Source organism: Panthera tigris, chromosome X, assembly GCF_018350195.1.
Source record: "Panthera tigris isolate Pti1 chromosome X, P.tigris_Pti1_mat1.1, whole genome shotgun sequence".
In the NCBI taxonomy this organism is placed as follows: Eukaryota; Metazoa; Chordata; class Mammalia; order Carnivora; family Felidae; genus Panthera; species Panthera tigris.
Window position 1 is genome coordinate 87498187 of NC_056677.1, and position 27616 is coordinate 87525802.

At 47.6% G+C, this 27616-nt stretch overlaps 1 protein-coding gene across 1 annotated transcript in view; it reads left to right on the forward strand.

Annotated features, from left to right (window-relative positions):
- FRMPD3 (FERM and PDZ domain containing 3) overlaps positions 1-27616 on the forward strand; it is an 85410-nt gene that overhangs the window by 13277 nt on the left and 44517 nt on the right. The window contains 5 exon segments of the mRNA XM_042974946.1: positions 4509-4663; positions 7762-7864; positions 11426-11471; positions 22116-22220; positions 26637-26744. Of these exon segments, the coding sequence (XP_042830880.1) occupies positions 4516-4663; positions 7762-7864; positions 11426-11471; positions 22116-22220; positions 26637-26744 (510 nt within the window). The 5' untranslated portion in view covers positions 4509-4515.

The following is a 27616-nucleotide window of genomic DNA, read 5'->3' on the forward strand; positions in this document are numbered from 1 at the left end:
TCCAGACCTACTGCATCAGAATCATTCTGGCAATGCCCCTAGGTGATTCGTATGCACATTCGAATTTGAGCAGCATTGCTGGAGTAAGAAGCAGCTAGCCAAAGCAAGGCCTCCTTTAAAAGAAGAGTTTGTGTCCAAGCTCCTTACAAGAGGACTCCCAGAGCAGCTGCTTCAGAGCCCCAGGGATGGGGCTCCCATCCTCAACACGAGGAATAGATGGCATCTCCTGGGGACCCAGCTGCCATGCTGGATCTCTGGAGCGTCTGGGAGAGTCAGGCTCCTGTGATTGGAATCAGACAGCTAATTGGCCCCACAAGGCTCCAAATCCTACCAGTTGTGAGGGGAGGGACAAGACTTTCCAAGGAGCCAACCAAACAAAGAAAAGGGAGCTAAAGGCAAGGAGGGATGGAGAACTAAAAGCTGATGCCTGGGAATCTAGCTGTTACATTTCTATCTTCCTGCCCAGAAGTGTCAGGCAAAGAGCATTAGCTCAGAATCAATCCATCTTCTCAGTTCTCTTGTCCTTTAGCCATGTCCTGCCTAGCAACAGTTGACAGTAGGAACTCCAGCTACCAGTCTCTCTCTGGATGGCAGGAGGGATCTGTTTAGCCCACAGAGGAACTGGTGTCAGGGCGTCCACAGAGAGCCAAGTCAGCTGATAGTTGGACCAGGAAAAGAGCTGCCTGGGAAATGAGGAGACAGAGTCCATCGTGGGGTGGCCTCTTGCCGGCAAGAAGTTGCTGGGGGAAGGGCCTGGGTTTGGTGTGAAGCCGGTGAAGTTTATCTGCAGCTCCCTTCCCCTTGCTCCTCCAGCCACCCCGAAAGAGGCTACCAGTAATATCACCACCTCTACATCTGCGTGATGCGTTTAACCTTCCAAAGTGCTTCTGTAGCCATTATCTCATTTCATTCTCCCAGCAACGCTGAGTGAACAGGATCAGAGACATGTTAATTAGGACGTGGGCGGGCCTTCCAGACTCAGCCAGGACATGGGGTGCTGCTGGCCACGGGCTTGGGCCAGCCCTGTGGTGAAGACTGAACAGCCAGAGGGTCCAGAACCCTGAGTGGCTGTGGGTGGGGGTGCCAGGATTGTGGGCCCCCTCCGAGAGATTTGGCTCCAGCTGGGCTGCTAATGTGCTTAGCCTCCATGGGTCACTTAGCCTGGAGGCTGGGATGGAGGAGGAGCAGTCACCAAGCCTATTTGGCAGGATAGTTAGAGACTGGGAGGAGATAATGGATGTGAAAGCACCTTTTCTCAGATGAGGTAATGGGTGTAAAAATGAAAAGAACCACTTGGCTATAAAGTGTCATTATTGTTAGGCAGAAGAGAAAGGCGAGGCTTTTACCCAGGTCACTGGAGTGGGGTGCAGGGACACCTTTAGAGGCCTTGGGCACAAAGGGATCAGAATAAAGGCATTGCATGTGCAGGGGCAAACAACAGAACATAGCAGGTCCCAGAAACAAAGCTGGGGCGGGGGAGGGCCACAAGCTCTGGCTGCTTCATCATTTTGCTCAGGGTTGCCCTGTTTGAGGGACCAAAACCCAAACATCTTTCAAAGGTAAATTGCCTTTTTCCCCCCAGGAGGGAAGTCACGTGCTCCGTGGACAGCTGAGCTCCTCTCATCTGTCACTGGTTGCCTGCATTGTCACTCCCAAGTCTCCAGGCACTTAGCAAATTTCAGAGAGACTGAGCTCTAGTCACTGAAAGATGCAAACCCCAGGAGGGAAGGGACAACTTCCATTTGCATTGTAAAATGGCCTTCTGGGCTGTTAACGGAGGTGTGTCTTCCCTGACCAGAGACACTTGGGAAGGCGCAGGTGAGGAAAGGGCTGCTTGCAGATTCAGGGGAGGATCTAGTTAGGGACAGTTAGCCCAGCTCAGTTAGGGACAGCCTGGGGACGAATGTGTTTTAGACATACCCAGAGACACTTCTGCGGCTGTGGGAGAAGCTGTTGGGTTCCTTGGGGAAACATGGAGGCGCCTGTGGACAGAGCTCGGCATCTTGTCTCCCTTCCCATCACTGCCCTTTCCTGGCCATCCAGCACACTTCCTGCCTCCTCCATGGGGCTCTCTGTGGCTTCTCTACCCCCTTCTCTGAACACACATGTTAGACCTTAATTATGGACTTTCTATGGTATTCTCAGTTACCACTCTAATTGTTCAGAGTTCATCTCTCTTTCCTCCCCACGCTAGATTGGAAGCTCTTTGAGGGCAGAAGAGATCTGTAACTCCTGTGTCCCTCGAAGCTCTGAGTAGGCACTCAATAAATACTTGTTGATGGATTCACATGAGTCAAAACAGTAAAGCAAAAACACTTGTGTCACAAAAGGCTCTTAGCTTATTGGTTCCTCTGGTTCCAGGAGTGTTTATCTGCATCATTATTGGCTGTGCCTCTGGCCCAATGGGAGACTAAAGTGTGCCCAGCTTCAGAAAAAGAAAAAGGCAGCAAAACTGAGGCTGCAGTGGCCAGGGGGCCCTGAGCTCAGGACAGTGTACCGAGCACTTCCACTTGTGCCTGGATCTTTCTGGCAAGTGTCCCTGCTCCCCACCCCACAGGCTGCACAGCCCCACAGGCTCTCATCCTCTGGCCTGCCCTAGCTGTTGTTCATGTCAGAAATGAGCCGGTGTCACCCCCAAGAAGAAGCTCGTTCAGTGTCAATGAGATTGGAGACAGGAAGCAAAGGGCTCATTTCGGAAGCAGCCCCAGGGGTGAGGCAAGATGGCAGCCGCAGAAAGATGTTCTCTGGCTCCCTTCAAGGCCGAGCTCCTGCCTGCCACCAGGAGCAGAAATGAGAGAGGTACCAGCCTGAGGCCACCCTCATCAAGGCCCTGTCCTTCAGGGGTGCCTATCTAGGATACCGGCCAGCCATGTTCCAGCTTCTGAATGACTTTCCATTGAAAAATGACCACTTGTCTTACCAGCATGAGAGGGAAGGAGCCAGTTTCTGAATTTACCTTCAGGAGGCCTGACCTCATCCTGACCAGCCCCTTCTGCCTCCGTAAGGGGTACCCCGACAGACACACCCCAAGCCAGCTTGGGTGCAGCCAGTGTTGATGTGACTGGACTTAAGTAAGCCATGGTCTGTCTTCCTTCCTGAGTTCTTCTATGAGAGAGACAAAGGTCCCAAGACTGTGAATTTTCCTTTTGTGCAATTACTCTAAATCTCCCACCCCCTGATAAATAGTCCTCAAGTCTCAGTATCGAATTTGTGTCCTGATAAACAACCAACTCACTTGAAACCATTTGCAACTGAGGAATTTGGTATTCCTAGCCTGCCAACAATCCCCCTCATGGTGTCAGAACCTCCCACTTCTTTTACAAACCGTATACTAGTTTGATTAATTATCTCTTGCCCTTCTGTATCTTGTTCAGAAGGGCCCTGCCTGGAATCTGAATTTTTGAGCATACACACAGTGGGACTAGGGAACTCAATCCCATTTGTTAGACCAGAAAGCCTGGGGGCTGAGCGGTGCCGAGGCAGGGAGGTAAGGTTTTGAGTCTCTTGACTCTGTTGTCTTCTATTCCACCTCCACCTGCCCTGCCTGTTGGCCATTCTTCCCCTTTTTACCTCCTTCCCTGCGCCTGGCACCCAGTGCCCTCTCACAAGCTCCATGGTCCCCATGCCCTCACCCCTCAGGGCTCTTCACTCAAAGACTGTGCTCAGACCCATCTTTGCTTGCAGTCCGCTTCACCCTGGCCCTTGCTGTAGAACCTTCCTGAAGTCCTTGTGAAATTTTCCTAAGCTTCAACGACTTCATTTGTGGGCATCGGGAGAGCCATCTGCAGTCTCTCACAGGTATTGGGGTGGTGATTTTTCTTCTCCCGGCTCATTGGGGTTCTCTCTGGCAGCCACAATACACAGCTCCCCTGCTTGCCCATAGGAGCCATTTTCCAGTTGTCCCATTAACTGAAATAAGTTGGCATTATGTACAATTGTGTACAGTGATGGTCCTCAGCATTAGCTCATTTGTTTGTGTATGCCATCTAAATAGTTTATTCTTATATATGGTCTAAGGGATATTAAAGTTTATAATTGCACAAGGACTTCATGAAGGTGTATTCTGAAATGACTTTGCTTCCCTTCCCCACTTACTTGCCTGTTTGGTGGTCCCTTCCTCAAGGTTTTGGTTTCCCTTCGGGAGTTACTAGCCAACTTAGTGGGCAATGCTGGTTAACTTTCATAATAACATATTTGCATTTACGCTCCTTCTAGAGAGTCCCCATATGTTGGAGGAAAGGGCTGACTCTAATGTCAAGTTCTGTGCCAACAGCTTTTTTCTGTTGGCTCTGGCCCTGTAGACAGTGGCTTTTCCTTTCTAGACGTGTCTTTCTTCAGCCTGAGATATGAGGCCGCCATTGCCTCTGCTGGTTCCACAGGACGCAGGAAGCTAAACGTGTGAACTCTCAGATGCCATGGCCAGCACCCTAACCAGTGTCCCTCCCAGCTGGCTCTGAGGCTTAGTCGCCTTTGCGTCTTGTTTTGCTCCCATCTTCCCCTTCCCTCAGTCATGTGATGCAGGAAGAGAGCGCAAATGATATGGAATGTGAGCAGCTGCCAGCCGAGACACTGCGACAAGTGACCATTCACCGAGACCCTATATATGGCTTTGGCTTCGTGGCTGGCAGTGAGCGGCCTGTGGTGGTGCGGTCTGTGAGGCCAGGTAGGTGTTCTTCAGAGTGTCCCCCTGGCCCTGGATCCTATCCCCCAGCACCCACTCATCTTCCCAAAGAGCAGAGCTCCCCAGCTCACTGTTGTATTCCCCAGGAATTCACAAAGAGTGGGCAAAGACTTGCCAACTAATAACCGTGTGAGGGAGCTGGGCTTTGAGAGTGATTGACGCAAGCCATGGAGGCTGCCTGGGGCCTAGACAGAGGCCACAGTTGATGGTTTAGTAGGGTAGGACCTCATTCTTAATAAAGCCTCCCTTTGCATAGAACCTTTGTAAAAGAGCCAGACTGCCTTTGGATGAGAAATACCTATTCAAGTGAATTCAACAAGTATTTATAAATTGCCTACTCTAAGCGCAGCAAGACTATAGGGAAAGTATAGGACACAGTTCATGTCCCCAAGAATCTAGCCATCAGGCTGTGGAGACTGCTACACAGTCATGAAAAAGGTCAGCCCTTGAAGACTGGAATCAGGATACAGGCCATAGGTGGGAGAGAAGGGGAGAGGAGAGTGAAATCTCCAAATACCACAGTGGCAGTAACAGCAGCCACCATTGATTAAGAACCCATTTTGTGCTTTCATCATCTTGCTTAATCCTCACAGCCAAGCCTGCAAGGTAAGTAGTCATTCCCATTTTGCAAATGAGGAAACTGAGGCATAGAGGAAAGGAAATGACCTGTCCAGGGGCACTCGCGGAGGAAACAGCAGAGTCAGGACTTGACCCTGGGCCTGTCTGATGCCACACGGGAGAAGCAGGGCTTGAATGGGACCATATGGGGCAAAACAAGGGAAAGCCCCACCTGAACTGTGGAATCCTGCCATCATGAATGAGATGGGAAATGGCCCAAGCACTGTTTTGTTCCACATCTGCTAGGCATTGACAGAAAAGACAGAAAGAAGCTTTATTCCTGGCTTGCTGGGCCTGAGGCTTTGGATGTTTACAACAGTTTCTCGCTCAGTCAAGAGGAGCAGCCGGAGTACAAACTGGTCTAGCAGAAATTTGATGAATTTTGCAATCCTCAAAGGAAAAGAAAAAGATTTTTGTAAGCTCCCTTTTCAACTAGAGGGCATAGAGAAAAAAATAAAAAGTAAACAATTCAGTACAGGAGTTCGTGGCTGACCTAAGGCTCCCAAGTCAGTCATGCAGTTTGGTGGAAAGGCTTTTGAGTCTCTGATCAGAAATCAAATCTGTCCTGGGTAGGAGGAATCAGAAAAAAAAAACTGAGTAACAGACCACCAGGAGCCCCTGCTTTTAACTTCAAAGGAGACGGGATTTACAGGGCTGAAGGAAGCCCCTAAGCCTAGAAAAGGCAGTCGGCTTCAAGCCGTATGAAAATGAAGAGGCAGAGTTGGAGGAGTGGAGAGAAGGAAAGCCACAGGCAAGAGCCACAGAAAGTCATGGGGTTGGCAGGCACAGTTCTCTAAAGATGTGGGCTGATTTAGAGAGCTGTTTCTAAACAGCTCCGGTGGCTCCGGTGGCTCTCACACACAGAGGACTTTTTGGTTCTGTACTTGAGATGATAAGATACAAGACAAGGAGCATCCTATAGAGAAACAATCACTATTGAGCAAGCCAACAAACCATCCATGAGAGCAGGAGAGTTGAGTTCCATGAGGACCTCTTCCATTAAAAGGAGGGAAGGGAGGGAGGGAGGAATAAGTGGCCTCTACGAAAAGACTGGCATTTTGTCAGAAGTAGGTAGAAGGAATGAAATGAGTTGAAGGGATCTCCCCTTTGGAGGATAATAACTCCCATTTATCGAATTCTTACCAACATCGATCAACAGTTTTTTAAGCGCTGTACATTCATCATCTCCTTCATCCTCCCAACGTTCTTGTGATGTGTAGTCACTGTTATTTTCCCATTTTACAAATGAGGAAAGAGAGACTCACAGAGATTAAATGTCTCGTGCAAGGTCACACAGCCAGTGAATTGCAGATTTGGAATTGGAGTTCGGATTGGACTGGCTGCACCACCCTGTTCCCTGCTCTTGAAGCCACTGTGCCATCAGGAGACTTGGCCTAGTGGGTTGAGGGCCAGTGCAGCTGGAGTGGTGAGTTTGCTCGTCGAGCCACATAGCCACCCTCAGCACACAGGCCCCATGCTCCTGAGCCATTGGGCCATGCTCAAGTGACAGAGTTGTTTTGTATGTTCATGCTTCTGGAATTTGCACAGCACACTTCTTTGTAGAGAGAGGGAACAGTTGGGATTCTGCCCTTTGCAGCAGACACAAACAAGAGTCAAGGCTGGTTTGAGAGTGGGACACATCAGTAAATATTTCTTTTGGGTTTGAGTGGGGCTAGGCCTGACTTCTCATTCCAGCTGAATCTCTGAAAAGCTTTTCTCCTTGATCTTGGCTAAACACCAGAGGCAATGCACCCTGTGGCACCCCTCTACCCCCCACCCTTTACTCCAACCAAGGAGGTAGGGTCCTTAGACAAGTCTGGCTTCTTAATCTCGGCAGTAGAGATGGGAAGGAGAGAAAGCAAATTTCTGACTACCTGTGATTTAGGGTCTGTGCTTGTTCCCTTATTTACTAAAGAGCAGCATCTCTCAGAGATGAAAGAAAATAAACCCTTTGGGGGTCTTTTAGTCCATCCCCCTCTCTTCAGGCAGGTGAATGCCTAAATCATTCCAGACCAGTGAGTATGAATGTTGCTCAGGTAAGAAGATTCCTTCTCATACCTCCCTTCACCTATACCAGTGTCGGTAGCCTGGACGTCATTCCTCAGGCCTCAGCTGATCCCTCCTGGTGAAAGGGAAATCCGTGTCCCTCTTTAGAACCAGGCCAAGAAAGCACATTTATTAACCTTGTCTGAGGGCCAGGCCTGGGCTTGGGACCTTCTGCTAGCACACCACTCCCAGCCACAGGAGGTCCACGCTATACTTGTTCTTCAGTCTTCTGCCCTGTGTCTGGCACAGGCAGCAGTGGCATGAACAATACCCCTACCACCAGCCATTGCAGCGCGCGGTTTCCTACATGCTTCAGGACCCGCTTCAGCTCCTTCAGGCACTGGCGACTCCCACCCAGACCTGCGCTTTCCCAGCAGTGGCTCCAAGCCCTCATGCCTCTCTCCTCTCCTCTGCAGGAGGCCCCTCTGAGGACAAGCTCCTGGCTGGTGACCAGATTGTGGCTATTAATGAGGAGGACGTGAGTGAAGCCCCCAGGGAGAGGTTCATAGAACTTATCAGGTAACAGGGGCCTCTTGGGCCTTGGCAGGTAGCTGAGCACTGACCCCTCCCCTGTCCCACCGGTGGAATATGGGCTCCCACAGTCCTCTGGCCCTGAGAGGGAAGCTCTTCAGGCAGAGAAGCCCTAGCCAGAAGCCCTGCAAGAGCTCACCTGCAAGAGCTCACCTCACGTCCCTCCACCTTACCACAGCCCTCACCCGAACCCCTTGGTGTTTGACTTACTGTGCAGTGGGACAGACCAGTTGAGCAATGAGAACCAAACAAGCCATTAAAAGAACATTCTGAGATAAGCACAGTGTGAGCAAGACATTGTTTCTCACCTCTCCATGCCCTCCCCAAAGGAAAAGAAAATCTGAATCTCTGGCCGATGGATTTGGGAAGGGAACCTCGCATTGTGTATTTTGCTCACTGTGTGTGTGACCTGTTAGTGCCCTCCACAGATGGGGGCAAGTGAGAGAGAGAAAAGAGTACCAGGGGGACCACAACCATCTGTACATGGGAGTGATCATGTTGGCGTTTCCCCTTCCTCACCCCTACACATACCATACATGCATACCATGCATACCACACCACACATGCACACACACACACACACACACATACACACACACACACAAACCATGAACACTACATACCATATACACATGCCCTACACAAACCATGCATACCACATGCCACACACACCATGCACACCACATACCATGCACACACACCATGCATAACACAAACCATACACACACACCTTACACCACCATGCACACCACATATCACACACACACCCTAGACAAACCATGGACTCTACATACCGCACACACCATGCACATCATATACCACATACCACACACACACCATACATAACACATACCACACACACATCCCACACACAAGCCATGCCTACCACATGACACACACACACACACACACACACACACACACACACACACCAGGCACACCATGTACCACACACACAAACCATGCACACTACATACAACACACACACCGTGCATACCACATACCACACACACATCCCACACACAAACCATGCATACCACATAACACACACACACATACACACACTGTACACACTCCCCTACCTTATACTCCCACCACATGCACACATACACACCACCCACATGCCCCCTTGCATAGATGTATTTATAAGGAATAAAAGGATAGAGGTGTTCTAAAGGATACCTTAAAGGATAAAGGCTCTAAATTGCATGGGTTGTCTTCATTTTTGGTGACCTTGGCTGTCTCCTCCCAAATGGAACCATGTGCCTCCCCCCACCTCTCTCTGTGCCTTGTGTAGTCTACTCTATGTCTGCCTCCATCTCCTTCAAGCCCTCCTGGTTTAGAATGTTTTTTGTCCCACTCATCTTTCTTGTTCGCCAGAGCCCCTCCCTCCCCTTCAAAGGCAGACCTAGCACTTGTATATGGGACAACACCCTCTCACAAGCTCTGGAGGCACTTGGAATACCCCCTCCTGAAGTCCAGAGCAGGCCTTCCTTGACAGGCTCCCCTCCAGCTCATATCTTGGAATACATCTGGTCTCTAATGACATTTAGTTTGTCTCTTCTCCAAGTTCAGTTGTCCATTGCATCCCCCCGCCCCATTCCACCCTTCACCCTCCACCACCACACCAAAATTGGGTAAGTCCTTTCAACCCCATGAGGACATGTTGGGGTTCTTTCAGCCTGGCCCTCCAGAAGTCCTTGCTTTGCTTCCAATGAATATCTTTGCACCCTAGAACAGGCAGCCCCATTTTGTGAAGGAGTCCAGAGCTCCTTTGGGATCAAGACAGAGCTCACTTATTTGATGACCTCGGGAGCTAGCAGATTTTTATTATTTCATTCCTTCAATGAATATTTGTTAACAAGTGTCTGCTCTGCACCAGGCACTGTTCTAGGCACTGAATACACAGCAATGAATAAGATAAAAATCCCATTGGAGTTTACACGCTAGTGGAAGGAGATATACCTTAACAATAAACATGATAAATGTGTAATTGTACAGTATGCTGGAAATTGGTGAAGGTTATTGAAAAGTAGAAAGTGGATCAGGGCAAACAGGATCCGGTAGTGCTGGGCACATGGATGCTGATGCCTGGCCAGAGGGCACCTGGGTGGCCCAGCCGGTTAAGTGTCCAACTTCCGCTCAGGTCATGATCTCATAGTTTGTGGGTTCAAGCACCCTGTCGGGCTGTCTGCTGTCAGCTCAGAGCCTGGAGCCTGCTTCAGATTCTGTGTCTCCCTCTCTCTCTACCCCTCCCCCACGTGCGCTCTGTCTCTCTCTCTCTCTCTTTCTCAAAAATAAATAAACATTTAAAAGAATTAAAAAATTAAATAGCCTTGCCAGTGAGAAGGTAAAAACTGAAGAAATATTTTAAGGAGTGAGGGTGTCAGAGAGAGAAGAGCCAGTGCAAAGGCCCTGAGGCAGGAGTGTATCTGGCGTGTTTGGGGAACAGGGGAGAAGCCACTATAGGAAGTGGGGTAAAGAGGGGTAGAGTTGTAGCCACTGTAAGGACTTTGGCTTTGTTCCCCCATGAAATGGGGAAATGTGGCAGGGGCTGGGGCAGGCCCATCACATAATCCAACTTACACTCTGCCCTACCCTGTTCAAGAGACCGATTTTTCTGTGGTGTTTTCTGGAACACAACTCCTTCCTTCTCCCCGGAGTTCCTCAGACCCTGGAGTTGATCCATGCCTGGACTCTGCCTCTCCAAGTTCCAAGTCCTTGCATGGGGAGGGGGGCTTGGCCTTTCTTGAATACCTAGAACCAAGTGGTCTTGACTCTGCTTCTTGAATACCTTTTTCCCCCAGAAACATATGAAAAAGCCCAGCAAGGAGAGGGGACATTCCTTCAAGGCAAACTCTTTCCATTTCTTCCAGCTATTTTGAAGGATTATGTATTCCCGGGAGAGAATTTTCATACCTCATGGACTGTCTGATCATTGACATAAGGAAGAGTTTCAAATTCTTCACCCTTTTGAATATTTGCTATCTGGAGAGTCTTGCTTCCATCTCTTGCTCCCTGGCTCTTAGTTTTTGGTCCTTCAATTAACACAATTCTGCTGAGTATGAGTCAAGATAACCAAATGACCTCCTTTGGGTTTTTCCTTTGAATTTCTCCTCTTGCTTAAATACCAAATTGCCAATAATCATGGTACATGGTTCCCGGGACTCAGACTGTGTGCCCTTTGAGTTCCATAATTCAGGCCTTTAGTTTTCCTTGAGAATTTTCTACAGCTAAAATTGCTCCTAAAGTTTGGGGATTTCTACAGAGAGAATATGAGAAGGAATATAAAAAGAAGGCCTGAAAAATGAAAGCCCCAGAGATAATGGTAATACCATCTACAGATGCCTGCGTGAGCCTATATGGATAGTTTACATCGGCCGCCACAAATGATGGGAGGCAAGGCAGCCAGGCAGAAAATCAGAGCGCCCTCTGGCCTAATCCATATCCCTAAATGCAGCCCAGGGGAAAATTCTGGTGTTGCTTCTTGTGCCAGATGAATACCTGGTGCATGATACACTGCTCTCCTGTTCCTTCTTCTCTCTGTAGGAGCGCTAAGGAATTCATCGTTCTTACAGTTCTGAACACTCATCAGGTGAGTGAGCCTCTTTGCCATCTGCCCTTCCTCCTGATTGAGATGAGAGAATCCCATATTGGAAAGTGACAGTGATGGGAGGGCGGGTGGAGGGACATCCCAGAATCAACATGTTGTGAGCCGGAGATTTAGGAGTGACCTGAAAGCATACCTTCTGAACATCTTATCTACTTTCACATTCAAGGCTTGAATTCTGAAAGGTCACACAGTGCTATGTTCTGCCCTGTGCCTTGTGCTTTACCTCACTTAGACCGCTCACTGCCCCCCAGTCCCAGACAGATTTTCTCCCTCTTTTTTGGCTGTGTCCCATCAAAATTTACCTGTCCAGTGTCCAACCCCCATGAAGTCCTTGCCTATGGTGGGTGCTAGCTAGCTAGCCTCATCCATCCATCCATCCATCCATCCATGCATCCATACCCGTATTTACTAAACGGCCTACAATGTATGAGACCCAGCACTGAATGTGGGGAATTTAATATGAAGTTGGTGGGAAAGTACAGTTGGACAAACAGGTTCATCTTTGTCCTGGCACAGTCACTAACTGGCTGTGTGACCTTGGGTGGGTCAGTTTCCTTTTCTGAACCTGTTTCCCCATCTACAGATTGAGGGGTTTAGACTAGAACAGTGTTTTCCAAACTCGACTGATCATAATAGTCACAGGAGTGCTTATTAAAAGTAAAAATCCCAAGCCCCTCTCCTCAAGAGTTGGATGTAGAAGGCCCAGTGTCCATTCTTAGGTTACATTCTTACAGTAATCTTAACTTAAATACACAGACCCGGGTGTAAAACTCTTATATGCAAAACTCAGAGCCTTTCTTCCACCTCCAGGCCTAGTTGTCCCTTCTCAGTCCCCCAACACTCCCCTGCCCTCCAGCACTGATGTCCCACCCCCATGGCCACAGGAGAGGTCACACCTGTTGGGGTGGGGGGCATGAAATCAGGAGAACCTTCACAGAGGAAGCTGCATCTGATATGGACCTCTAGAGATTGGGGCAGGATTCCCCAGGAAGAGACAGAGGGAAAGAGTTTCCAGAGACAACGTTTCTGTGCAAAGACAGGGATGGTGCGCAGGCGCAGAGCATGGGCTCATGTGTTGGAGAGAGTTCAAATCAAGCTCTGGCTCCAACTGCCTCTCCCCATGGCCCCCAGCCATCTTCTGTGTCAGTGTGAACTTCACACACACACATTTATGCATGCACGTTCATATTCTCTCTCTCTCTCCCCCACCCCATACATGCTCCCTGGCAAATAGGCCTTTCTCAATTGCAATTCTCCTGTATCTCTGGGCAGACATGTTCTACCCCTCAGTGGATGTAACTGATAGACCCCTTCCTCCCTACCTTACTGCACAGGTACAATTGCCTGGTGGGCAGTGGGCAGTCATTCCCCACTCTCCAGTCTCCTGTCATGAAATGGCTACAAGTTCTCCCCAAAAACTATGCTTGTTGTGTTTTATCTCTCTGGTTAGGGACCCATTGTGGGTTACTTTGTTAGTTCGATCTCCTCAAATGCCATCTCCTTATAGAAGCCTTCCTTGACTACCCTTTTTAAGGTAGCATTGACCTGTGACTATCTGCTGATACTGCATAATTTTTTTCATCAGTACTAAAATATTATATTTTTTAACTTTTTATTTGGGAATAATTGTAGATTCACAGGAAGTCATGAAGCCAGTACAGACATCCCTGTGTACCTTTGACCCTATTTCTCCCAAGGGTTGCATCTTACATAACTAAAATACCATATCAAAACTGGGACATTGACACCAATACAACGTGTGTGTATGGTTCAGTGTCAGTCTGTCTGTTGGTTCATATATCCACCAGCACAGTCAAGATACTGGACATTCCTATCACTAAAAGGACCCCTCACACTGCCCTTTTACAGCCAAACCCACTCACCCCCACCAACCCCAATCCCCATCAACCACTAATCTGTTCTCCATATCTGTAATTATATCATTTCAAAAATACTATATAGGGGTGCCTGGGTGGCTCAGTCGGTTTAGCGTCTGGCTCTTGATTTCAGCTAAGGTCATGATCTCACAGTCATAAGATCAAGTCTCGCGTCGGGCTCCGCACTGGGTGTGGAGCCTGCTTAAGATCCTCTCTCTCTCTCTCTCTCTCTCTGTCTCTGTCTCTCTGTCTCTGTCTCTGTCTCTGTCTCTCTCTCTCTCTCTCTCCCTCTGCCTCTCTGCCCCTCTGCCCCCCTGCCCCTCTCCCCCACTCACACTCTCCTCGCTAAAATAAAATGAAAATTAAAAATATTATGTAAGTGGGATAATATAGTATTTAATCATTGGGATTGGCTTTCTTAACTCAGCACAATGCCCTTGAGATTCATCCAAGTCGTTGCCAGTGTCAGTAGTGCGTTCCTTTTTATTGCTGAGTAGTAGTCCATGGTGTGGATGTCCCACAGATTGTTTAGTCATCCATCCAATGAAGGACATCTGGGCTATTTCCAGTTTGCAGCTAATACTAATAAAGCTGCTATAAACATCCATGTACAGGTTTTTTTTGTGAGCATAAGTTTTTATTTCTCTGGGACAGATGCCCAAAAGTGTGACTGCTGGGTTGATACATTAAGTGTATGTTTATTAGTAAGCTGCCAAACTATTTTCTGGAGTGGCTGTACCATTTTACATTCCCATTAAATATCATGTGTGTGTGTGTGTATATATATATATATATATATATATATGTGTGTGTGTGTGTGTGTGTGTGTGTGTGTGTGTATGATATATATCTTGTTAGAATGTTGGCTCCTCAAGGATAGGGACTGTGTTTTGTTCACTGCCGTATCCCCCAGCACCCGGAACCTGCCAAAGAAGGAATAAGGGAAACCCAGCTTCCAGCCATCACAGCAGCCTAAACTAAACTCAAGTGTCCAACCTTTGGTGCAGAATGAAGAGCCTAACACTCCCTCCACCTCTGTTCCATCTCTCATCCCAGTGCTCCTAACACCCCTTTGCCCTCTAGTTCTCATGTCCCCACTGTCCTATCCCATGGCCTCTTTGCTATGACCAGGCTGCTTTCCTTCTCCTCCTGGTACATATCTTAGTTCTTACTACCCTGCAGGCTTCTGTCCTCGTACTAGTCTGCACCTCTTCTAGTACATGTCTGTTTCCTTTAAGACCTGGCTTGAGACCTTTCCAAACACCTTTGCCTGACTAACCTCAATGAGAGTCTCATTTGTTCATCCATTCAGCAAGCATTTATTGAATGTCTACTGTTCCAGATGCTCTTCTAAACTGGGAACATAGCAGTACATGGGAAAGACGTGGTTCCTACCCTCATAGAGCTTACACTCTAGTATTGGCCTCGTGCTTTCTAAACCCTTAGAGCAGAGACATGAGCACATACACACAGTGGTGATAGTCAAAACAATTAACCTGTACAGTAGGAGCCATTCGATCAGAATGTAAGCCAGCCAGAGTCTTGGAGACCTCCTAACTGCGCCAGGCATTAACTGTTCAGTTGACCATTTGTAAAGAGGTTCCAGGGGAGAGGTCAGGTGGCACCCAGGAAGCTTAGGGCAGTGGTTACTTACCAATCAGTGTGAAAGAAACCCTGAATATTTTACAACAGGTATGGCCATACCAGTGTATCCCAACTGAAGGTCAGCCTTACGTATGTGTACAATCAACCCTCATTATTTGCAGATTCTGTATTTGCAAATTCACCTACTCCTTCTAATGTATTTGTAACCCTAGAATCAATACCCACAGTGCTTTCCTGGTCATTTGCAGACATGTGAAGAACATGAAAACATTTGAGTCTCCCAATGCACACATTTCCAGTTGAGGTCAAATAAGGCAACGCACTGCCATCTTGTTTCAGCTGTCACACAGAGGTATCCAGAATATAGAGATGGCAGGGAGCAGTGCAATGTAGTGCAAGAAGCTCAGTCTGTAGAACAGTTGGATGGGATTTGAATCCTAACTCTGGCACCTGTTAGTGGAGCGGCCTCAGGCAAGTCACTTAACACTTCAGAACCTCATTTTCTCCTAGTGAAATAAAGAAAATAGAAGCTACCAGGATGAGTTGTTTTTAGAATTATAAATCATAATCTATGTGAGGTACACACACACACACACACACACACACACACACACACACACACATATTTCCCCTAAGGAGCAACTGTTCAGTATTCATTAGTTCAGTGTTCGAGGTGAGTTTATAAAACGTAACTACCATGAGTCACAAAAATGGACTGAGAAAGAGAATCTTCTCTCTCAAGTTATAATAAAAGTTTATTGACAACCCCCAGCATATGTTCAGCGTGGTAGCCCCTGCATCACAGAACATAGTACTGAGTCCACAGTACTCAACGTCTTATGGTTGCGTGGAGACTGCTGCCTCTTACCAAACTCTCATCTTGTTCAAGCTTGATTCCCACTTCTTCTAGAAGACAGTTTCCCAGTAGGTCCAGCATGTGGCCCAGGAATCTTTATACCTCTAAGGTTCCTTCCAACTTGTACATTCCTTGGCTGATGAGGGTGGTTCTTGACTCTGGCTATACATTAGAACCACCTGAGAGGCTCTTAAAACTATTGATGCTCAGGGCACCTGGGTGGCTCGGTCGGTTGGGCGTCTGACTTCGGCTCAGGTCACGATCTCGCGGTCCATGAGTTCGAGGCCCGCGTCGGGCTCTGTGCTGACAGCTCAGAACCTGCAGCCTGTTTCAGATTCTGTGTCTCCCTCTCTCTGACCTTCCCCCATTCATGCTCTCTCTCTGTCTCAAAAATGAATAAATGTTAAAAAATTAAAAAAAAACTATTGATGCTCAGCTTCTAGCTCTTACCAATTGAATTAGAAGCTTTGGGGATGGGACCCAAGTTTTTGTCTTTTGAAAAGGCTTCTGAAATGATTCTTATGTAGCCAAGGTACATATCAAGAACTACTGATGTAATAAGAACTCTTTCAGATGACATTTTTCTTTTAATGAAGTGACTTTTATGATGGCAGACCATGGGGGTATTTGAGGGGAGTGGTCACAGCGGTCCATTCCCAGGGCCCCTCAAACTGTACTGCATTAGATAGCCACTTATTAAGCCTATATGTATTTAAGGGTGTTCCTTAATCTTCAAGTGACCAACTATCCCCATGATTGACTAAATATGTATTAATTTTGGTACCCTTAGACCTTGGCACATGGTGTGTCCTCAATAAATATTTTAAAAGTACTTTGTTGTGACCTAGATAAAGAAAGTAGACAGTCCCTTCAAATGAAACTCTAGTGTTATGGTACTGAAGACTTCCCTGTACCCAACAAGCCAGGATCCCGTTTGCTTGGGGCCACATGCCCAGAAAAAAAGGCCAAAATAATGGGCACCTACTGCAGAAGAACTGGTTTTCCACAGAGCTTCTTGAGGTATAATGCTTAGCAGATGGTAGGTCCTCAAACCATATTTGCTAAAATTGTTGAACTAATTCATTATGAACTTTAGCAGTCAACTACTAGCTCTTATTCTGTGCCTACTCTATGCTTGGTGCTAGGGGTAGACATAGTAATATAAAATTCCATCTCTTCTTTTACAACCTGGTTGAGGAGGTGAACGCTGGCAGTATGGATTACCAAGGAGTACTATAGGAAATCCAGGGAGGGGACTGAAGGAATCGGGGAAGAATTCAAGACCAAGGCAGAATTTGAGCTGGGCTTTAGAGATGGCATTTAGCTAAGCAGGGGGGATGCTACAGGGCAGGCAAAAGTGGGAAACAGCACAATGTGCCCAGGGAACTGGGGGCAGAACCACCTGACGAGGCCATCGATGGGGAATAAGGGTCATGTGTGGCTTGCAGGGGACTTTGGAAGCTGGAGAAAGGCCATGTTCACCTCCAGGCACCAAGTGCAGGAAGACCCTGGGTCCCTTATCAGTAGTCCAGTGAAACCAGGATGGCCCTCCATTGTCCCAGACTCCCACAGTGCTATGGGAAGTGCTTCTAAGTAGGCTCAGGTGAAAGGAGCCAATGAGCCAGCAGAAAGGAGAATTGAGAGGCTGTCAGACCTTCGGGAACCTCTCAAAATCAAAGTAGGGCCCTATCGTACACCAAGATGTTGGGCCATATACCTGACTTTGAACACAACCCTGAAATCTGTATTAATAGAGCCATGAAATTAAAAAAAAATCAAATCGTCACCAGCTGCTGAATGAAGTCCTGGGGGAGAGGCAGACTCTCTCCTCTATTGCTTATTCCACCAAGCTGCTGGCTTCATATTTGCTTCGAGGGGCTTCACAGTGGCCCCAGAGGTGCTTAGTAATTCCAGTCCCACGTTTCAAGTCAAAATTCATTTTAGCCAGCAAGGGTGCCTGTTGCAAAATGACACTCCCGACTGCTTGAAGGAAAAATGGGGTCAGTGAAGAGCTCAGATGTCCCAGCTTTAAGGTACTCAATTAATCTATGCTTAATGGGTTAGGACATTTTCAACAATATAAATTCTGTGCCTTATGTTCTTAGAGATTCCAACTTTTTAAGTCTGGTGTGGGCCTAGAAATCTGTGGTTTAGCAAGCACTCCCCAGTGATTCTTATTGTCAGGAAAGTTTTAGAAACAGTGGGTGAGTGCATGCTAATGAGTTAGTGCAGGAATCAGCAAACTTTCTGTAAAGGGCTGTATAGTAAATATTGTAAGCTTTGTAGACCATACATGATAGTTGCAAAAGCAACCACAGACAGTAATACATAAGTGAAGATCACAGCTGTATTCCAATAAAGTTTTATTTACAAAAACAGGTGGTGGGCAGGATTTGGCCCATGCAGGCTGTAGTCTGCTGACCCCTGAATTATGTTCATTACTCCTCCCTGGTACCACATTGGCATTTTGATCAGGGCCTTCCCCATTCTCAATATTTTCTTAAGTTTTTATTTATTTATTTTAAGAGAGAGGGAGAGAGTCAGCAGGGGAGGGACAGAGAGGGAGAGAGAATCCCAAGCAGGCTCCACACTGTCAGCACAGAGCCCAATGTGGGGCTCATACTCACAAACCATGAGATCATCACCTGGGCCGAAATCAAGAGTTGGACGCCCAACCAACTGAGCCACCCAGGCACCCCCCTAACTCTTAATATTTAAATTCAAAGGAGTGACCCTAGCATTAAGATCTTCAGTCCCTGTAGCTGAGCTTCGAAGATGTTTGGAGCAGGGAGACCTTTGAGAGCACCTGCAAGGTGTATCACACTGCAAGGCAGACGTCACCTGTGTTGAAGCATAAGGCTAGCTATGACTCTGTGACATGTAGCAGAGCCCAGCTGGCAATGAGTGAGTCACCATCAGTGATCAAGGCTGAAGACTGAGAATAGGATGGATTCTTAGAGACTGACAGGACAAGGGTCAATAAAAAATGAGGCATGAACAAGCTGAAAATAGCTCTACCACAGACACCGGAAATGATTATAATCCCTGAAAAGAATGGGCCATTCCACTTCCTCCTTCATGATTTTGCTCCTATAAATATATAAGTCTTTTGTTTATAGTGGTATCTGTAGGACAGGATCCAATCTGGGACTTTTGGTAAAGACCTCAAGGAGTCATTCCCTCACCATAGGCGAAGACACAGAAAGGTACCAGTTGCGGTTCTTCATATGCTCAAAAGTCAAACCAGAGCCACTGGATGAAAGATCCTGAAGTCGCTCTGTAAAACAGTGTGGAGGTTCCTCAAAAAACTAAAAATAGAACTACCCTATGACCCAGCAATAGTACTACTAGGAGTTTACCCCCGGGATACAGGAGTGCTGATGCATAGGGGCACTTGTACCCCAATGTTTAGAGCAGCACTTTCAACAATAGCCAAATTATGGAAAGAGCCTAAATGTCCATCAACTGATGAATGGATAAAGAAGATGTGGTTTATATATACAATGGAAGACTACTTGGCAATGAGAAAGAATGAAATCATGCCATTTGCAGCAATGTGGATGGAACTGGAAGGTATGCTGAGTGAAATAAGTCAGAGAAGGACAGCTATCATATGTTTTCACTCATATGTGGATCTTGAGAAACATAACAGAAGACCATGGGGGAAGGGAAGGGGAAAAAATAGTTACAGAGAGGGAGGTGGGCAAACCACAAGAGACTCTTAAGTACAGAGAACAAACTGAGAGTGTATGGGGGAGAGAGGGGAAAATGGGTGAATGGCATTGAGGAAGGCACTTGTTGGGCTGAGCACTGGGTGTTGTATGTAACCCAATTTGACAATAAATTATATTCATTAAAAAAAAGGAAAGGATACCCAGCTTCAGCTGGCTGTGGGGAATAATCGCCAACCCAAGACTCGGGAAATCTGGGTTCTAGTTTCAGCTCTACTACCAAATTATTTTGGTACTTGCAGTAAACCATATCCTCTTCCCAGGCCTCCGCTTCACGTGTGAAAATGAAGGGTGGACCACATGGCCCATTCAGGCCTCTGGAGATGCCTCGTTCCACACTGCACAAAGGCATGCCATCACAGATGATTATAGAGAAAGGAGGACGTGACTGTCGGGTAGAAACAAAGATTTCACCTGCCTCCCGTCTGTGGCACCTCAGGTGGAAATTTGGACTGCTGTGGAGTCTCCCTGAACATAGCCACAGATCTTTCTCTCTTGCCCCTTCTCTTTTGCTCCTGCTGAAGCCTGCAGCCCCTGCCCAGGATTTAAGCACTAAGCTATGCAACACACAAAGGCATTTCTTGACTCCCATGAACAATCAATACTGTAATCACCTTCTGCAACGATCTCCAGCCCTGGATTTTGTTGTGCTATATCGTCTGCTGCCAACAAACTATGTCTGTGCCTCAAGACGGGAAGCCTAAGGTTCCTTTAGCTCAGTGGTTCGTGCAACCTTAGCTGCATTTTGAAATCATTGGAAATTAAAAAAAAAAAATTACCAATACCTGGACCTCATCCCCAGGAATTTGATGTCATTGGTCTAGGGTGGGGCCCGGGCATTAGGGGTTTTAAAAGCCATTCCACTATTTCTGCCACACAGCCAGGACCAAGACCCACTGCCTGAGGTCCTACTGGACTTGGGTTGAACAGGTGGCCTTCTGCAAACTGCCCTCTGTAGGGAATGAGATTGCTGGCTCAGGAAGAGAACACAGCTGAGACAAGGGCCCAAGACCTGATAAGGACATTTGTTTCTGGTGTGTCTTTATCTTAGGGTCCCGCCCTCCTGTGGCTGCTCTGGTAAATGAAATTCAAATGCAGCGTAAATGGCAGAAAATAGCTTCATGTATTGCCTTACCAGCTGGCAGGGCCCTTCAGAAGGGATTCTTGATTGTGGAACACACAGGCTCCATGACCGAGCTGGTAGGGGAGGTGGTTTGAAGGAGCCCCAAACCTGATTCCCACCATGGTCTTCCTCATCTTAGTAAGTGGCAACTCCATTCTTCTAGTTGATTCCTCTCTTTTTTCTCACCTCCCACATCCAATCCGTCAACATATCGTCTTGGTTCTATCTTCAGAATCTATCCAAAATTAACTCACTTTTCATAAGCTCCCATTATTACTACCCTAGCCCTAGCCTCCATCCCATTTTAGCTGTATTATTACAGGACACACTGAACTAGTCTCACTACTTTGGGTGTAACCCTCCAGTGGAGTGAAATCCAAAGTTCTCGCCATGGCTGACCAGGCCCTACATGACCCAGTGCTCAACTGCCTCTCTGAGCATACCCCTCCACCTCCACCCCCATCATTCTGCTCCGGCCACACTGGACTCCCTTGCTGTTCCTCATGCACCCCAATCCCACCTCTGAGCCTATAATATTCTTTCTGCCCAGGAGGCTTTTTCTCCACATATCCTTATGGCTGGCTCTTTTTCTCCACATATTCTCATGGCTGGCTCTCCCTCACTTGCTTCGGGTCTCTGCTTCAACATCACCTCCTGTGTGAGGTCTTCCCTGCACATCCTGACTAAAATAATACCCCCATCACTCCTACCATCACTCATACAGTCTCTTGTATAGTCCTTCACCCTGCTTGATTTTTCCTCACAGTCCTTATTTGCTACCTAAAAGATATTCATTTGTTTATTGTCAGTCTGTTCCTGCTAGATGGATGTTCTTTGAGGCCAGGGAGCTTTGTGTTGTTCACTGCTGAACCCCTCATCACCTGGAACAGTGCCTGGCACATAGTCGGTCCTCCCTAAACTTGTCACATGAATGATTAAAGGCTCCTGAAGACATGAGGGTTCCCCTCATGTAGACTCGTGCATTTCCTTGAATCATTTTCTATAATCTTCTTCCTAGGGGCAGGGCATATCTGGGAGATGAATAAGGTCATTTCTGTAAATCCTTCGAGATGCTCGTATTCAGATGTGATAAAAACCACCATTTAGGTATATCTCACGTTAAGCAAACCAAACATATAATAATTCAATGGATGTTATTGCTAAAGGATTTTGGCAAACTCCACTAGGCCCAGAGTGTTAATAATGGGATTCAATCTACCCAAATTCAATTCATGCCCAGCTTTTTCAGAACACACCAATCATAGAAGGAAGCACTTAGCACATCGCCTTGCACCTAGTAGGGAATCAATACGTATTTATTGACTTATTGATCAGTAAGGCAAAGCATGCCCGTACTGAGACATCTTAACTCCAGGCAAAGGTCAGGTTTTTCCCAGGGATAGAGAACTCATCAGCCCTCTGTTCTTTTTCCAGTCCCCCAAATCTGCCTTCATCAGCGCTGCAAAGAAGGCCAGGCTGAGATCGAATCCTGCGAAGGTCCGATTTTCTGAGCAGGTGGCAGTTGGAGAAACAGAGGCAGTAAGTGCAGCTTTTCAGCTCCCTGTCCTTGGCCCTTGGCTAGAATCAGCCTGACCGCGGAGGTCTGGCTTTGGAGCAGGTACTCGAGAGTGGGCGGCATTATGAAAGGGCTGGAGGGGAGAGGGAGGACCACAGGGCTCCAGGCTGGTTGTAAGATAGGAGAACGTGGCATCCAGAAGAGCCCTGGGCACTGTGGGATGAAGGAACCTGTATCACTTCACTCAGGCCCCTCATGGTGCTTAGAGAAATTGCTGTCCCTGGCATGATAGCTTCCACTCAGAACAAGTGCTCCACAAACATCTTCGGGCTATTTAATAGAAGCCAGAAAGAGGTGGTGGTTTTCTGAAGATCTGGAGCAAGAGTGCCTGGTGTAATTGAGCTGTCTTCGCATTAAAGTAATCCTGCAATGGCACGTCTTGACTAGTGAAGCAGCCTATGGGAAATGATACAGACTCTCATTGTCACGAAGCTTTTTTTTTTTTTAAGATTTATTTATTTTTGAGAGAGAGAGCATGTAAGCAGGGAAGGGCAGAGTGGGGGGGACAGAAATCTGATGCAGGCTCTGTGCTGACAGCAGCTGGCCGACGCAAGATCATGCCCTGAGCCGAAGTTGGATGCTCAGCTGACTGAGCCACCCACGTGCCCCCCCATCACAAAACTTTTATTAGGCACCTGCTGTGTGCCCAGTACCACATGGCATGGAAAATGAACACCTGTTCCCTGCCACTGGATACCAGTGGGTGATGTTGGGGCAGGGCGGGGGACAAGTAGTTCAGATTGAGATACATAGAATCCCCCATTGGGTGGTATGGTTTCAAGGAACAGGTGATGCTTGACAGCCCATGCTATGTAGCTGCCCAACTGGGAGAGTCTTGGCCAGCCTGCAGTCTTTCTCACTGCTGTATGGGGTTTACATGAGCCGAGCTGTCTGCTCCAGATAAGCAAATGAGAAGAGGTGGATGGAGAGCAGAGAGATATGTGTTAAGCAGTCATGGATTATGGCCAGAGCCACCCAGGAGTCTGCAGAAGTCGGTGATATCCAGGTGCGGGTGGACAGAGCCAGAGCTAACAGGCATTTGTGTGCTTTTGCAGGCTTTTGCAGGCAGGGCTCTCAGGGGGCCTGTGGCATTTATGTACGGAGGCACAGCTGCACTTGAGAAAAGCCAGCAGGCCCAGCCTGAGTGGGGAAATCAGTGGGGCGCCAGGCACTTCTGTAGTTCTTTGAAGCAGTGCCACTCAGAAGATGGGATAGAGGATACAAGTGTCTTCCATGTCCTTTTCCCCAACACTCATCCCCAGACTCAGCCTAGGCCTTCTTCCATCCCTGTTCAAGGAAGGCTGAAAAGCCTCGGAGCCTACAGGGTCCCACTGGGTAAGCCGTCAAGTAATTGGAGGCTGGACTCCATATCAGTCGTAGCAGAAGAGGTTAAAAAGAAGTGGGGGGTGGTGAGCAGAGAGACGAGGCAACAGTATCTAGTCCCTACAGACCACAATGAAGAACACCCTTAGGTCCGAGCCACAAAAGAGACATTTGTGCCCTGAACCCTTGAAAACCCAGAGCCAACGCAAATTGGATTTGCAAAGCACAGACTATCCCATCTCAGCATTACAGAGTAATCAATCAAGACCTGGCTACCCAATGAAAACCTCCCTACCACCTCCCCCTTTTTCCTCCCATCTCTTCCTCTCCCTTCCACTCTCCCCTCCCCACTCTCTCCTTGCTACACTATGACCCCCCTCTCCATAAGTCTCAGCTATCCACAGGTAGGATCAAGCCCCCACTCCAGACCAACCTGAAAGCAAAGGCCCTGGAGTATCTAGGACCCACCCAGGGTTACTTCTGTCGCTCCTGGACCGACCACCAGGCACAGTTTGGGGCTCTTGTCTGAGAGAGAGAGAGAGAGAGAGAGAGAGAGAGAGAGAGAGAGAGAGACATCAATCTTCCCACTCTGCTGTACTCAGGAAATTACCTGATGTCACAACAACCCCTACCTCCCACGACACCAGTATGGACCCTAGCAGCCTCACCATTGGTTGGGACCTAGGGAACTCCAGGCCCAGGTGACTCTGGGCTGTCCTATCATCCCTTTGCCTTGGTGTTCCAGGGCTTTAGTAAGCAGCCAGAGCAAAAATAAATCCCGTGGGCGTTCCTAGCCAACTCTATTTTTAAGCAAAATCAATTAAGTAATTATCTGAGTCCAACCCCAGTGTGCTAAATAAAACCTGCCACTGCCGACTGTCATCAGCCTGGGGATCCAGGGCCTCAGGGCTTGGTAGGAGCAAGGCATCTCAGGATCAGTGAGAGAACCAGGGAGTCACACTTTCCCAACTTTATACCCCATCACTTCCTACCACGATTTGACTCCTGGCCCCCCACCACCACCAATCATACCCTGACCCAGGAGGACTTGCTTGATCATTTTTCCATGCTGTCCATGACGGTCCCTAGGTCTGGACTGTCCCTCTTCTAGCCTCTCTTAATAGTCTACACCTACCATCTCCTTTGAAATCAAAATCTAAGTCGCCTCACCTAGGAAACTTTAACTATCTTATACCTGTTGTTTTTTTTTTCGGTTTTACAATTGTTCTCTAATGGATTCGTGTGGGTGTTCACAAGAGTGTAAGACCAGACCCAGCCCTCTATTTCTGCCTGGGTCTCATGGGGCTTAGCATAGTGCTGGGCATATACTAGAGGCTCAGTGAATGCCCACTGAATTAAGGAATCCAACCATCTTATGCAGCTTTTCAGTTCCTATAGAACTGGTGATGGCCCCGGGAAATGGTTGGGTTCTCCAGATGATTCTAATCATTCAAGTAAGCACATATTAAGCACCTATTACTCATATATTCAGCAGCCATTCATTGAGCACCAACTGTATGCCAGGAACTCTGCTCAATGTCGGAATTACAAAGATTGAATAGGACATGGATGTGCTCTAAGTTCACCATTTGTGAGAGACCAACATTCTTCAAAAATATGCTAAGAACATTGAGAGAAGTATGTATACGTTGCTGTAGGAACACGTGGGAATACCAGGTCCAAGCACCTGAAGAGTTGGGACAAGACTTTACAGAATTTGTATTTAAGCCAGGTTTTGAAGGATGAGTAGGAGTTTGCCAAGGAGGGAAAGGGAAAGGCAGAGAGAACAGTCTTTATTTAACAAATATTGAGGGGCGCCTGAGTGGCTCAGTTGGTTAAGCTTCTGACTTAGGCTCAGGTCACGATATCACAGTTCATGGGTTCAAGCCCTGCATCGGGCTCTGTGCTGGCAGCTCGGAGCCTGCTTGGGATTCTTTCTCTCTATACCTCTGTCTCTACCCTTCTGCTGCTCGCACACACTCTCCATCTCAAAATAAATAAACTTTAAAAATAAACAAAAAAAACCCACCACAAATATTTATTTACCTTTTAGCACCCTACAAATAAACACCTGGGCCAAGAAAACTTTTGCTAAGAAGATATCAGGTGTTCAAAAATGGGCTTTGGGGCACCTGGTGGGTCAGTTGCTTGAGCATCTGACTTTGGCTCAGGTCATGATCCATGGTGCATGAGTTCAAACCCCACATTGGGTTCACTGCTGTCAGTCTGTCAGCACAGAGCCCACTTCAGATCCTGTGTCCCCCTCTCTCTGACCCTTTCCCACTTGCACTGCCCCCAAATAAATAAATATTAAAAAAAGCGGCTTTACCAGAGGTTCTCAATCAAGGTCAATACTTCCCACTCTCACAGAGCTTTTGGAAATGTCTAAGGATGTTTTGGGTTATCCTGACAATTTGGCATGCTATTGGCATTTAGTGTCTCATGGTCAGAGATGCTAAGTACCCTGCAGGGAGTGACACAGTCCCTGAATGATGAATTGTCAGACGTAAGGAGGTGTGAAAGAGCAGGATGGGTACCTGCACCAGCGAGACATGACTCTGGAGAAATAGGCAGGTCCAGGTCAGAAAGGACGTAGAAGATCATGGGGGACAGGGAAGGGCAGAACAAAGGCATGGATGTTGAAGTGACCTCAGTGTGTGAAGAGTCTGGCAGAAAGGGAAGTGTCAGGATATAAGAGCAGGCCAGTGAGGGGGGCTCCTAAGGAGGCCTTCCATCTGGTCTTTAGTGATGGTCTCTATGGACCAAGCACCACTCAAAGCTGTGGAACTGGGAGCCATGGTAGAATGGGGTGGGCTGTGACATCAAATGAAAGGTAAACTTTTGATATGGCCCAGTGTCTTCTTGGAACATTTGGTTCTGGTCTGCATGTGACATGATCATTGATCTGTTCTCTCCTCTGTCCCTCTGTCCTTCCGTATCTTTGGCTCCCCGTCTCCTTCTCTCGCTCCCTTCTCTTCCTACTTATACCCCTCCTCTGGCTTCCCTCTGCCTTCTAAATGAGCCCCTCTCCTTGGCCTTTCCCTGCCTATTCACAGAAAATGATGAAGAAAGAAGCTCTTCTCCTCATCCCCAACGTCCTGAAGGTTTTCTTAGAAAATGGGCAGATCAAATCATTCACGTTTGATGGCCGGACCACTGTTAAGGTACATACAGAGTGTCCTGTCTTGGGTCAACATTTGCCCTCTCTGGAGCACACAGAGCTGCTGGTTCCTGGGTTTATCTGAGTCTGCACAGAGTTGCGTCTGGAGCAAGGTGGCCTTTGAGCTTCAGCTTCTGGGAGGACCAGTCTGCAAGAACACACAGCCCTCAGATGAGGGTGTTGGGGGAGGGGAGAATTTGAGTGCCCAGCTGTGTGTGTGTGTGTGTGTGTGTGTGTGTGTGTGCGCACATGTACGCACATATGCACAGAAGCATGGGTGCATGTGTGTGTACACACCTACTAGTGGATTGCTTTGTGTCCACCGGGCCCTTCAAGACTCTTAGGAGCTAAGAAGTTTGAAGATCATTAAACCATTTATAAAGCGAAAGTGATTTATATTGCTACAATAACATCTACACACATTTACACACAGAAATCAACAAACACAATCTCTTGGGAGATTAGCTTAGCCATGCTTTGCTTTTTAAATAAGAACCAGATCTTAAGCACTGAACCAAGATTTGAAACGTCCAGCCATAGGCCCCTTGGCTCTTCCTTTCATAGGAAGAAAAATTACTGAGCTGTGATTCTTAAGAGCTCAGCCAGCCATCTAAAAGTTGTAGCGATTCCCTTAGTGCTGAGGAGCAAAGGCAATGAAACGATTAACCCCCATGTTCAACTCTTATCTGGGACAGAAATAACCACCTCCTGCTTTTTCTGGACTCCTTCCAGAAAGATAATGCCATCCCCAGAATGAATTTCCATACAACCAATGGAATAGCATCTGCCCAGAAAACCCACCTTGGCTCACAGGTGTCCCGAGGTCCCCATGCTGAGGCCAAGACAATTCTATAAACAAAGAAACCCCGGGGCCAA